The sequence below is a fragment of the Quercus lobata genome, chromosome 5 (genome assembly GCF_001633185.2).
Source record: "Quercus lobata isolate SW786 chromosome 5, ValleyOak3.0 Primary Assembly, whole genome shotgun sequence".
Classification (NCBI taxonomy): domain Eukaryota; kingdom Viridiplantae; phylum Streptophyta; class Magnoliopsida; order Fagales; family Fagaceae; genus Quercus; species Quercus lobata.
This window is the reverse complement of record NC_044908.1, coordinates 13,936,732-13,950,992: the sequence shown is the minus strand read 5'-3', so window position 1 is coordinate 13,950,992 and position 14,261 is coordinate 13,936,732. Positions and strand designations below refer to the sequence as shown.

General features: G+C 36.4%; 1 protein-coding gene across 1 annotated transcript; it reads left to right on the top strand.

Annotated features, from left to right (window-relative positions):
• The first annotated feature begins 7,662 nt into the window (after nucleotides 1-7,662).
• On the top strand, nucleotides 7,663-8,046 carry LOC115990006. Its single transcript, XM_031113869.1, has one exon. The coding sequence runs from the start codon at nucleotides 7,663-7,665 to the stop codon at nucleotides 8,044-8,046; it is 384 nt and encodes a 127-aa protein (XP_030969729.1).
• The last annotated feature ends 6,215 nt before the right edge of the window (nucleotides 8,047-14,261 follow it).

Sequence of the window (14,261 nt, the reverse complement as noted above, 5' to 3'; positions counted from 1 at the left end):
GCAACCACGAGGAAGAACGTATTGAGTTATGTTATCCCTCTAGAATTTTCTTCTAGAAACCAATTAAGTATAACGTCGTAGGAAGTTAGATTTTTTTTTTTTTTTTTTTTTTTTTTGAGCGGTTTCTAAAAACTATTATTTTAAGGTAAATGTTTACCAATGCCTTAAGGGGATTGGTTTAGGAGCTATTTTTAGAAATATTTTATTAGGAGAATGATAAAACAGTAAATGTTGTTGACAATTTTTTATATTTCCCATGAAAGTGGTGTCAAAACTTTCTTATTATGGTTTATTAATGTTGCCCTATGGGCATCCGTTAACATGAACCTTACTTTAATAGGTTTGTTAATTGTTAGTGGAATGCTTTGCAAACATACTATAATCTAGACCCTTATATTAAAAAGTAAATGTCAAGATTGAAAGGAGTCAATGTGGTAGAGTACCCTATAAACTCTAGAGGATCTTAGTCCTTTATTATAATTGTTAGGGCCATATTTTTTATGTGATGGCATATCCTTTGAGAAAATACACTTTACTTGTATTTGGGTAGTTCTAAGTGGTTTCTAGAACATTATAAAGTATGTTTTATAACTTTATCAAGTGGTATTATTGAAGACATGAAGACTACGCCAAGAAACTAGTGAAGAAAAGTTGAATTTACAAGTCCTGATACCTCTTCGATACCTATCGATCTATCAAGATTTAATGAAGCTCGATACCTCTCGATCTATCGAGCTACGGGATTTAGCCTACAACATTTGAATTCTAATTTACTATTGTTTATGAGTTTGTATAATCCTAATAGAATTAGGAGAGCCCAAGGTTTGTGTAAACCTAACAGGAATAAGAGAGCTCATTTAAAAGACCCATTAAGCTCTTATATAAATAAGGTGGTAGAGAAAGAAAACCCTAACCCTAAAAAGTTTTATAAGGTTTTCTTTTTGAAACCCTAGCCTCCTCTTACAAAAGAAAGAGATTTTACTGCGATTCTTGTATGTCTTTGGGTTCTGTATTCTGTAACCAAATAAAATCTCTGTTACTAACAATTGAAGATCTTATCAGTGTTTTTGTATGAAGCGGCTACAAATCAACTACAACAATCAAAGGATTGCAGTGATGTTAGTCACTTACTAGGATTCTTTCAAAGGAAATATTCACGTATTGGGATCCGATCAAGTCTAATTGGGGATTGGTGTAAAGGTTCAATTGTAAGTTGGTATTTTAAAATAGTCCAGGGCAGTGGTAAGATTCTTTATACTTGTAACCGCTTGATTTTGATTAGTGATTCTTGGGAATGGTGACCTGAAAATCACTCGGTATGATTTTTGCCTTGTGAAATGTTTTTTGTATTAGTTAATAAATCATCATGTCAATTTAATTTTCGCTACACTCTAGTTTGTTTGGTGATTTGTTCGTACCTCCACGATTTTCATGTAATTTTACATAATTAATTAATTTGGGTAATTGAATTAATTAACTGGAATCAATGTATAACCTAACAATAATACCCTATCTTATTCTTTTGTGAAGTTACATGGTTTTAAATAAAACTTGGCTATGAATAGCTACACAAACTAGGTTTCTCTGCTCTAGTGAAAGTCTCTCTCAGAGCTTCCCCTAGGCTATAGAATTTTTTTGTCCCTTCTATTAGGTGCTTTTGTCCCTTAGGATAACAAGTTTATCCTTAAGGTTTGTGGTACATTTTTTTCGGGGGTTAGGGAAACACTTTAGCCATGGATAAACTAACAAACCATTGCAACGGTTTATCACTCTTGGATAGAGAAGGACCAACTTTTGATCTTGAAGATGATATGGCCACGCCAAAATTCATCATTGCAGCAAAATTCTTCACAAGACGAGCGCTAAATATGGAAGCCATAGCCTCGACCTTTAAGCCTTTGTGGAGATCAAAAAATGGATTCAAAGTTAAGAATATGGGTAATCACATTGTTCTTTTTATTTTTGATAGTAAACTTGAAGTTGATACTATCCTTGACAATGAGCCTTGGAGTTTTGACAAACACCTCATGGTGTTGCAACGCTATGACAAGGACACGCCAATTAAAGAATTACAATTCAATCGCACTACTTTCTGGGTGCAAGTACATGACATTCCTGTGAGGTTCATGAACCAAAAGGTGGTGGAAGGTATTTGCAGTAACGTTGGAACGGTCATCAAGAAGTCTGAAATAGAGGGGGAGGGAGGCAGATTCATACACGTTCGGGTTAGGCTGGACATAACTATTCCTTTAAGGCTGTGTTTGGTTCGCGTAAAACCATTTCCGAAAAATATTCTATTTTTCGGAAATGCTATTTTCCAGAAAGGAAAACGTTTTCATGTGTTTGGCTGTCACAGAATTCATTTTACGGAAAATTAATTTTGGTGTTCGGTTCATTTAAACATTTTACCAGAAAATGCATCAAATCCAGCAAAACACTCGTCCGACGAGCGGTGCGATCGACGATCGCGATCGCGTCGCTCGTCGAACGTGCACCGCTCGTCGATCGCGCCGCTCGATCGATGATCGCACAGCGCGATCTCATCAATCGCGATCGTGCACCGCGCCGCTCGTCGGCGCGATGCGATCGTCGGACGAGCGGCACGATCGTCGATCTCCCCGCTCGTCAGCGCGGCGCGGCGCGATCTAGGCTCTCTCTCTCTGATCTGGGCTCTCTCTTCTCTCTCTCTCTCTCTCTCTCTCTCTCTCTCTCTCTCTCTCTCTCTCTCTCTCTCTCTTTTTCCGGAAGTGATTTGAAGTGAAAATGAGGGGAGAAAATGAATTCCGGGTCAAAGGTGAAAATATTGGTCAACCGGAAGTCATTTTCTGGAAAATGATATTTTCTGTGACAGCCAAACACTCCGGTTTTACGGAAAATGATTTTCGAAAACAGTTTTCACCCAATTCAAACACTCCCTAAGTCGTGGAAGAAAGGTGTCAATGGGGCAAGGGAAGGAACTATGGGTGTCGTTTAAATACGAGCGCCTACCAAACATTTGCTACTGGTGTGGCTGTCTCAACCACGATGATAGGGACTGCGAAGCTTGGGTAGAGAGTGAAGGGACCCTTAAAGATGAAGACAAGAAATTAGGGCCCTAGTTGAGGGCAGCCCCAGTTAGCCGAGCACAAAAAACAGTGGTCACTGTACCAGGTTTTTACAAGAAGATGAAGGGTGCTTCTTCCATTCCTAAGAGTCCGGTACAGATTAGGAAAACTTAGTAACACAACACGATGGTTCAGCCACATCAAGGGGCACTGGCGGCTGTGGAAAAAATTCAAACGGACACACCAGGGATGCAATCAATGGAGTTGGTTACAGAGGGACAGAATCAATGCTCACCTGATTTTCAGCAGCCATATGATTATGTAGAGCTGTTGGAGAAGGAAATCACTGATAAGGGAAAAAACAAAGACTTAAATGTGACACGGAATGACAACCTTTCCTTTCTAAAACCGAGATTAATTCCCACCCAAAAGGAAACCGGTCCTATTAATTGCCCTATTAATTCGGTGCAGCAAGATTGTTTCCTTTCCAAGCTTGCCGAGATTGATGAAGGCTTATCTAAATTAAGTGCCGTGTCTGCTCCTAATTATGAGGGTTTAGGGAAAACACATTCAAGCCACGTCATTAATGAAGGAGTCAAGGTAACGGCTAGGGTTTGTCCAGGACAGGGGTCCGAAAATCATGCACTAAACAGTGAAGAAGCAACAAGGCAGAAGGAAGGAAAAAAACAAGTGTAGAATCAAGGAACATGGAAACGCAAGACCAACCCAGCTGCAACACGAATCACCAAGTGTAATGCAAGCAAAGAAGATTTGGTGCTACCAACAAAGAGGAGTCATGAACAGCTCTCAAGTCTCAATGGTTTACCAAGCAAAAAATGTATGGTTTCTGTTGAGATTAACCTTTCAATACTGGCGGAGGCTAATGAACAGCCCCGCCCATCACAATGAGTCTCTTAGTTTGGAACTATCGTGGGCTTGGGAACCCACATACAGTGCGAGAGCTTGGAGATTACATCTGAGCACAAGATCCTACTGTCGTGTTTTTAGTCGAGACATGGACAGATGATGCAAGGCTAGATCAAGTATTGCGTAATTTTGATTTTAGAAATAAGTGGTCAGTGGAAATAGAGGAGGGGGTTTGGTTTTGCTGTGGAAGGAAGAAATTAAAATCACAGTGGAAGACTCATCGAAGTACTGCATTGATGTGTTAGTTGGAAAAAACACCCCACAGGAATGGCGATTCATAGGCTTCTATGGTGAATCGGTCACAGCTAGAAGATATGAGGCTTGGGCAAAGCTTTGAACACTGAATGATAGGCCACATATCCCATGGTTGTGTGTAGGGGATTTCAACGTAATTACTAGACAAGAAGAAAAGGTGGGCGGAGCTATTCGTGCACATAGTCAAATGCAAGCCTTCCGGGATGTTATTGATGAATGCGGATTTATGGATTTGGGTTTCATTGGGCCGAATTTCACTTGGAGTAAACATTATACAGACGGGAACTCAATATGGGAGAGACTTGACCGCGGACTAGCTACTAATCAGTGGTTCATGAAGTTTCCTGGTACTCGGGTAAATCATCTTCCTTGCCTTTCCTCAGATCATTGCCCCTTGTTAATCAATCCAACAGGTGTTGAATTCCCTTCCTACAAGAAACCTTTTTGGTTTGAGGAGATGTGGCTATCAGATAATAGTTGTGGAGAGGTAGTTGAAGCAGCTTGGAGGTCTTGTATTACAAGGGATCCGAGTAGAGGAATTCTAGGAAAAATTGATAAGTGCGGGATTGACTTAGCATGGTGGAACTATAATGTTTTTGGTAATGTCCGTAGGGAATTGAGAAGGAAGAGAGAACAACTTATTGAAGAGGAAGTCGTGGCTGTGAGAACGGGTAGCAATTTCCGATTAAAACAATTGAAGGAAGAGATTATTGTATTGTTGGATAGAGAAGCTAGAATGTGGAATCAACGCTCTCGTATTCTTTGGTTAAAAAATGGAGATGGTAACACAAAATTTTTCCACACCCGGGCATCACACCAGTTTAGGAAAAATGTAATCTTGGGTATAAATGATCCACTTGGTGAATGGAAGGTGGAGCCGAATGATATTGGGGAGGTTCTCATAAATTTTTACCAGGACCTTTTCACCTCCTCCAATCCGACCTTACATGGTGCTGTCCTAGACCAAATTCCACATGTAATCTCAAAAGAGATGAATAAGGAGCTGGTGCGCAATTTTGAGGAGTGGGAAGTAGTTCAAGCTTTGAAACAGATGGCACCTATGAAGGCTCCCGGTCCTGATGGGATGCCTCCTTTGTTCTTCCAACATTTTTGGCCTATGATTGAAGGGGATGTCACACACTCAGTTTTGTATTGGTTGAATTCAGGTACACTTCCACACCTAGTAAATCATACCTTTATCACTCTAATTCCAAAAAAGAAAAACCCTTTGGTTGTGTCAGAATACCGACCCATTAGTTTATGCAATGTTCTTTACAAGATTTTTTCTAAAGTTCTTGCAAATAGGCTAAAAAAACTTCTCAATTCCATTATTACTGAGCACCAATCAGCTTTTGCCAAAGGGCGCCTCATTACTGATAATATCCTTATAGCCTTTGAAACTTTGCACTGTATGAAAAATTATAATTCTGGCACAAAAGAGTTCATGGCCTTGAAGCTTGACATGAGTAAAGCTTATGATAGGGTTGAATGGGTGTACTTGGAAAATTTGATGAGAAAGATGGGGTTTTGTGAACAATGGATAGGCCTAATCATGGTGTGTGTGAAAACAGTCACTTATTCTATACTAGTGAATGGAGAACCGAAAGGCTTGATTCAACCTTCAAGGGGCCTCAGGCAAGGGGATCACTTATCTCCTTTCCTCTTCCTCTTGTGCATTGAGGGTTTTCATGGCCTTATTAAAAACGCTGCTAGCAAAGGCGATATCAACGGGTTCAGTTTGTGTAGAAATGGACCCAAGCTAACCCATTTGTTTTTTGCAGATGATAGCCTTTTTTTTTGTAGGGCTAACTCTAGAGAATGCAGCAAGGTGATGGATTTGTTATCTATGTACGAAGATGTCTCAGGCCAAAAAATAAACAGAGACAAAATAGCTCTTTTCTTCAGCAAATCCGTAACTGAAGCTGATAGACAGATCATAAAAGGAGTCCTTGGGGTTCGTGAGATTCAACATTATGAAAAATATTTGGGGTTGCCATCTTTGACGGGAAGAGGAAAAAAGGCAAGTTTTAATTATATCAAAGAGAGAGTGTGGAGGAAATTGCAAGGATGGGAAGGAAAACTCCTTTCCCAAGCTGGTAGAGAGGTCCTCATCAAAGCGGTGATCCATGCCATTCCAACCTATGCTATGGGTTGTTTTAAATTACCCATAGGGCTGTTTAATGAAATTGAGGTGATGACAAGAAAGTTTTGGTGGGGACAAAGGGGAGACAAAAGAAAAATTCATTGGTTAAAATGGAGTGAGATGACAAAGTCCAAAAGTGAGGGCGGCATGGGCTTTCGTGACTTAGCTCTACACAATGACTCTCTCTTGGCCAAGCAAGCGTGGCGTTTATTGCAAGATCAATCCTCTTTATTTTACAAGGTCTTTAAACCACGTTTTTTTCCTAATTGCTCTATCATGGAGGCGAAGGAATCTAATCGTGGTTCATATGCTTGGAGGAGCATATTATATGGCCATGATGTGATCAAACGGGGTGCTTGTTGGAGAATTGGTACAGGGCAAAAAGTTTAGATCTGGCAACACATTTGGCTGCCATCTAAACCCCCTACCCGTGCCATATCACCTATTCTAGAGGGTTGGGAAGAGACCACAGTAGATGTCCTCATAAATGAAGAGAACGGGACCTGGAATGATGATCTAATAGCTGGTTTATTTGCACCTGAAGAAGCTGAACTTATAAAGAAAATTCCTCTCTCAAAACACCCAACAGAAGATAAGCTGTACTGGCCGTGGACCCAAAATGGCCAATATTCCTGCAAGTCTGGATATCGGTTTTTGAAGATGGAAGAAGAAGAGCTTAGACAAGAGGTAGAACAAAATGGTGAAAAGAATCTGTGGAGAAGCATATGGGGGTTGCGAGTTCCGAACAAAGTTAAGAATTTCCTGTGGCGTGTCTGTCGTGATGCCATTCCCACAAAATCAAACCTGAAGCGGAGACACATGCCAGTTGACCCTCTGTGTGAACGGTGCTGGAAGGAAGAAGAAACAACTCTTCATGCGCTGTGGTCATGCAGCGAACTCAGTTCGGTATGGCCTCCTTCTCAATGGAGTTCACGACATATCTCAAGTGTGACAAACTTCAAGGAGCTGCTGTCATGGATCCTCAACAATCAAAGCAACCCAGAGCTATTTGGGATGATAACTTGGGGAATTTGGAATCAGCGAAATCAAGTTCGCAACCACCAACCTTGCTGCACTTCAGACCAGCTTGTACCGTAGGCAACAGGGAGACTTGATGAATTTTTGGCCGTGTTACCACCCGTTCCTGCATCAGAACCGAAACCACAGGCAGTATGGAAGCCCCCAGATGGAAGGATGGTCAAAATAAATTTTGACGGAGCAATATTCAAGAATGAAAACAGAAGCGGGATCGGTGTTGTAGTACGAGATCACACAGGTGCCGTCCTAGCGTCCATGGCTCAAAACTTCTCCCCAGCACTCACACCAGTGGAAATTGAAGCTGTTGCTGCATCACGGGCTTTGGAATTTGGACTGGAAATAAGCTTGGCTGAAGCTGTATTAGCAGGAGACTCCGAGCTAATTATGAATGCTTTGAAGTCAGGAAGTGGTACAATTGCTTCGGTGCAACCACTAGTTCAGGATGCTATTATTTTTTCAGATTCTTACACTAAATTGCTATCCTCTCACTGTAGAAGAGACGGCAATAAGTTGGCACATAGTTTAGCTAGATATTCGATTAATGTTTCTGACTATGTTGTATGGATGGAGGAAGTTCCATTGTCTTTATTTTCTGTAGTTCAAAATGATTTGACCACTTTGGCAAATCAAGTTCAATAAAATCCCTACGTTCATTCTCAAAAAAAAAAAAAAAAAAAAAAAAAAAAACTTGGCTGGACGGCCTGGGCTTAAGAACAATTAAATTCAATACAATATGTATTTGAATTTAATATGGGGACTTAATTGACTGCAATTAAGGAATTATCTATAAATTTTATCTTTATTTTAGTGATTAAAATAAAAATTTACACAGTTACCCAGTATCAATTGATTTTGAATTAATGATTTCATTTTGAATTAGGAAGAAATGTTATTTGAACTCAAATTTATTGACCACAAAATCGGAGTTGATGAGAATATGCTATTTTTAGGTTTAAAAAATTGTAGCTGGTCCTTCAGTTGAGTGTTGACCCGAACACCATCTCAAGCTTGTCATGCAATCCAACTTTCTAGTTTCCACTGGGACGGCCCAATTAATTGTTTTGTGGGCTTCTTTAGTTATATTTAAAGCCTAGGATGTTTATGGAAACAACTTCAAAAAAATCCCAATAAACTGAAAAAAAAGGCTTTTGATGATTTCGGCGGTACTCGTACACACTTGGGAAAAGGCACAGAGAAATAAAAATATATATAAATTAAAAAAATTTTAATGTTACTCTTTCATTACCTTGGTTTGTAACTCTTTCATACAGTAAGTTATACCTTAAATCCAACTTCTCCAAGTTTTCCAAAGCTGATAATTCTGTATAAAAGAGAATTTCAGGAATATTAAAAATGATTGGAATTAATTGATTACAGATTCTGTGAAATAATACCAAAGATCAACATGCCTTGGGCAGGAAATGCTTCTAGCCAATTCCAATTCCAACTAAGATTCAGATTCTTAAGAGATTTGATTGCACTCAATGATTTTATGATGCTCCGGTTTAAACGGTTGCTACCAAGATTTAATGTCTCCAGGTTCTCCAATCTTGACCAGCTTTCAGAACCTGTTGTAAATATTTTCAAAAATAGAAGAAAAAAAATTATACTTGATATCTATATGAATTTTGCACAATTCAAACCTCTACAACTACATCATAATCTTAAAGTATCCAGAGGCAAATTTATATATGAGAATCTTGAGCTTGGTAAGAATTTTCAATATATTGCCACCAGGACTTGGTAAGAAGCTTCACTTCAATATATTGCCACCAGGACTTATTGCCTTAGAGGATGTGAGCCCACATAATGACAATAGAGAATGATTTTTTTTATTTTTTTTTTATTAGTATAGAAAAATATACATTGTTTGTAAGGTTTTGGTTTTTTTTTTTTTTTAACATACTCGTCCTCCCTTACCCCCACCCAAATTTTGAAAATCAGTTCCCCAAAATTCAGAGGGGAAGTGGTACCTAACTTATATATGTAGTTGTCTTCTTCCAAAACATAAATATTTTTTTACTAAGAAAAAAAAATCCCTTATTAAAAGTTAAATAAATAAAAAAAATCTCCGCATGGATTGTTTCATATGATATTTTGGTGGTTGGCATATTTGGGATCCGAATTAAAATTTTGAGACTTTGGAATTTGGGTACTATCATGCAATCTAGGTTCACTTAAAGGACTATCATGGGTGTTTTTTTTTTTTTCATCATTAGTAAGATAATTATTTGAATAAGTCCATGAAAAGAGGAAAACTTAAACAAATTTAATAATTAGATAAGATTATTAATGTAGTATAAAATATTTTGGGAATTAATTTGAAAAAAAAAAAGAAAAAAGATTGAGGCTGCAAAATCAAGCTAACTTTGACAACTATAGATAGTTAGAAAATAAAATCCATTTAAGAACAATTGCTTAAAATTTAAAATAGATAATGGTATGGCCTAATTTTTCATAATACTCTAAATATCTAATATATTAAATTTTATATGTTAATATATTTTTCTAAGATTAATATTGCTTTGTTATTATTATTATTATTTTTAATATTAAATGAGGGAAAGAGAATTGGGCAATACCATGGAATTACAAGAGTCTTGACTATTGCTTTAATAGCTTGGAATCACATGGGATATACTTGCATACGAATCAAATTTGTGAAGTTTACGTATCTGTAAACATTTTTGAATCCTATGAATAAATATTGGATTTTTTATTTTTATTTTTTTGCAATTTAACACCAGTTTGCTAACAATTTCGTTAGTTAACATATTTCTGAAACTATTTAGGAAACTAGCATCTCGAGTCTCTTAAACTTGAGTTTGTTGTAGGATATCAAGTCTAACACTTGATTTCAATCTTATGGCAATAGCTGATGTGGAAATTAAATCCACATGGAAACATGCTAACTAGCAAAATTGTTAGCAAGATAATGTTAAATTGGAAAAAAAAAATCCAATAAATATTTATAAATATTTGGATTATTTTAGCATTGTTAAAATGTAAGAACATGCTTTGATACTAAGTTGAAACCTAACGGACCTTATTATAGTAATCCCTTTCACCAAAATCTACATGGATTTGGGGGATTTAATGGAATCTGATTACCATGATCCTAAGCCTTTACTATTAAGCTTAAAAGTTAAAATTGACACATAAAACTATTAGCCCTATTATAATCCCTAAATAATACATGAAAAGCTCAAAGATTTGTGTGTGTGTGTGTGTGTGTATTTTGGGAGTGAGGGTATATGATAGTGGAAATAGAAGCTTACATACCTTCATTTTCTAACCAACCACCAAATTGGCTATCAGTGAAAAATCAAGACCTTTTAAGTCCTTGAAAGGCATCAACAAATACACATTTAGCAACCAAGTCTCGTAATAATAATAAGGTTTTGGCCTTAAATTGTGGAAGGAGAGCTCAATCACGTGACCTATGGTAGCATTACACGTGACCCTCTCCCACCTGCAACACTCACTCCTTGCCTCATTAACCCATGACCGGAAAAGGTGGTCAGTGTGCATGATATTGGATTTCAGAAATGCCTTCAATTCTAGCAGACCCATTCTCTCTTCCTCAAGACAACCTCTGTGATCATGAATCTGAACAACAAGTATTAAAACCCACAACAAATTAAGACTTCACTAAAAGCCACTCCATTGAGAAGTAATATTGTGAAACACCTACTTTCATTTCTACCTAGACCAGATTTTGTGTATAGGGCCTTATATAGAAAAGTTCAGAGATAATTACAAAATCATCCTCAAGCTTTATTTGAAATTACACTTTGATCCTTTTACTTCTGAAGTTTATAGTTTTATCTTTATCAGAATTGTCACTTAAACAGGGAAAAAATTGGCGTTTTCCCCTTTCAAAAAAACAATCCAGCATTTTGCTCTCTTTCCCAAATTAATTAGGGAAATACCCTTCTGTTGAAACTCGATTTTCTCAAAATCGAGTTAAGCCCTATAGTGACGTTTTTAAGGATCTATAGTGACGTTTTAAGGACCTATAATGACGTTTTGTAATCCAATTTCCATGAAGTCGAGTTATAGGTAAAAAAAAAAAAAAAAAAATTGCATGTTACTCGACTTCATGGAGATCAGATTACAAAATGCCATTATAGGTCCTTAAAACGTCACTATAGGTTCCTTAAAACGCCACTATAGAGCTCTAGATTTTTTTTTTTTTTTATAACTCGATTTTGAGAAAATCAAGTTTCAAAAGAGGGGCATTTCCCTAATTAGTTTGGGAAATGGGGCAAAATGCTAGATTTTTTTGTTGAAAGGGGCATTTGCCCATTTTCTCCCTTAAACAGTGCCAACAAAAATGATAAATCCAGAAAGGAAAGCCATCAATATACATATGCATTAAAAAAAAAAATTGGTTCTAGTCTCTTGCAATCTCATGTTTATAGTCTCCTCTATCTCACTTTGTGCTACTCTCACTCTGTTTCTAACTCATACTCTGAAACTCACTTTTACTTTCTTCGAACTCATACGGTTGAAACCCCAAACAACCTAAACTAAATATCAAAACCTCTTTCTCATCCATCATTGAAGTCAAGAACCGAAAAAAAAAAAAAAGGGATTCCAGACCAAAGCAAAATTCTTGAATCTAATAATTAAGATGGTAAATGAAGCGTGATAAGTTGCATATGTGAAACTTTTAGGGTTTTGGTTTTTTTTTTTTTTTTTTTCCCCATCAAACCTAGATATTTGCATATGTTTAAGTAGAAGTTTTCTTGCTCCTAACATTCATTTTTATATCAAGAGTTCGTTAGATATAATTAACACTAAGTTTAATGTATTCTATAGGCACTATATTTTAGATGCTTATAGTTATCTTTTAAATTTTTTGTGTATTATCTTAGAACTTTATTAGGACATTTTTGGAACAATAATGGTACTAAAGTGTTGGCTAAGCCGCTAAGGTATCAAGTCTTGGTGCTTTTTTTTTTATGAGAATGTTGAGAAACGAGCTTTATTGCTCTTATAAAAGTTAAAAATTAAAACTATAAAAAACTATCAATTGTGACCATTTGTATTATCTTAAAAGTTTATAAGACTATTGTGTACTATTTAAACAAATTTTATAATTTATTAAAAAATTATATAATAAAAATTATACATAGATGGTTGTTTCAATTGCCAAACAGCAAATTGGCGGCTCCAGCATAATTCCATTATCAGTAGCACATTTTTAATGGGGTGACATTTTTCTATTTTTCTAAAACTTAGGGTCCATTTGGTAATGTTGTTCTAATAATGTTGTTTGTTTTTTTTTTGGAAATATGTGTGGGTGAAAATGTGTGTGAAAATACGTGTAATGTGTTTAAACACTGAAAATTGTCATTCAAAATATATTACCAAACAGCTCTTGAGCTTTACAAAACAGTCTACTACGTACTATATGGGACTTGTTTGACACACCAAAAAAAGAGATTATTTTTCCTTTGCGTACAATTTTCGCTGGTTGAGTGGGAGACTTGGACGAATAAGTAATAATGGGTCTGCTTTTATCTTAATCAAAAAATCATTATGGGTGACTTTTATTAATATTTTTAAGATAACTTCTTAATTTGTTAATGGGTGACTCCGAAAATTAGTCTCCTCTCACACTTCGTCCATCTCTTTCTGCCTAACTCGTATAATAATGATGCCAACTTCGTGGAAAAGGTAAAAGAAATCCTCAGCTCCAATATCTTTTTCTGCCTAACTCATTTTGCATAATAACGACTAAAACTCATTGGAAAAGAAATCCCAAACCCGAATAGAAATTCTTTGTCCTATTTTTTATACTTCACTTTGTACCTTACAAATTATAATATAGCATGTCTCTGATTTTAAATTCTATTTTCAATTTTGGTTGTTTTAAAAAGAAGATTATTAAAAAAAAAAAAAATTATGATTGTAATTGGTAAAGTATAAAATGAAACACAAAAAGTGTAACAAGAGATTTGTAATATCTTAACTCCCTTCATTTCTCTCTCAATTAGTGCATATACCTAAAGGAAGAAAATTAACAATGTTTAATGGTTCTCTAATCCAATAATATCTCGCCATGTGACCATTTACTTAGTCAAGTTGTGCTAGAAAAAGTCAATTGTCTCCCTTTAGTGACTATTAGGGTTTGAATTCTACCAAGAAAGAAAACACCACGTTATCATTTTAGTAAAAGTTGAATACGCCCTACCAAACACAATAATAATTCCCAAATCCACAAACACGGTTTAGAATTCAGACAAAGCACAAATCTCCTCGTCCTCATCCTTTCATCAAAGCCTCACCAGACCTCCAACTCACTATACACATCGTCAGAGTCCCTACTGGAGCCTAAAAAATATGCCAGAGCTACCAATGACTCTGGCAAGGACAAGGTTAATTAGTAAGTTACTACTATCAGACTGATTTGATGGAATTTTCCTCCAACCCATTATGTGATCCACGTGTACTTTTAGTTAAATGGCATTTTGAATAAGTCATGTGACTTATTCAAATTATATAAGCGTAAAGTCTTATAAATCGTCACATTGTAGACTAAAGAAAACTCCTTCAATCTTAGTCTGGAGGAGTCCTTTCAAGTTTCTACAAATCTAGTCTGAAGCTTGAATGATAAGAGCTCCATATTAACATTGAACACCCCTCGATCTACTCATCACCGAAAGCAGCAACAATTTCATTTTTCGCCAAGTTAAATAAGAAAAGAACATTGTGTGCATACTTTTAATTACACAAGGGCAAAGCAAAATGACTATACAATTGTTTATGTTCTTTCACAAAACCTTTAATGATATAAACAAATGTTTTCTCTTACACAGTACACTAATTAACTACAGTTAGTCCTC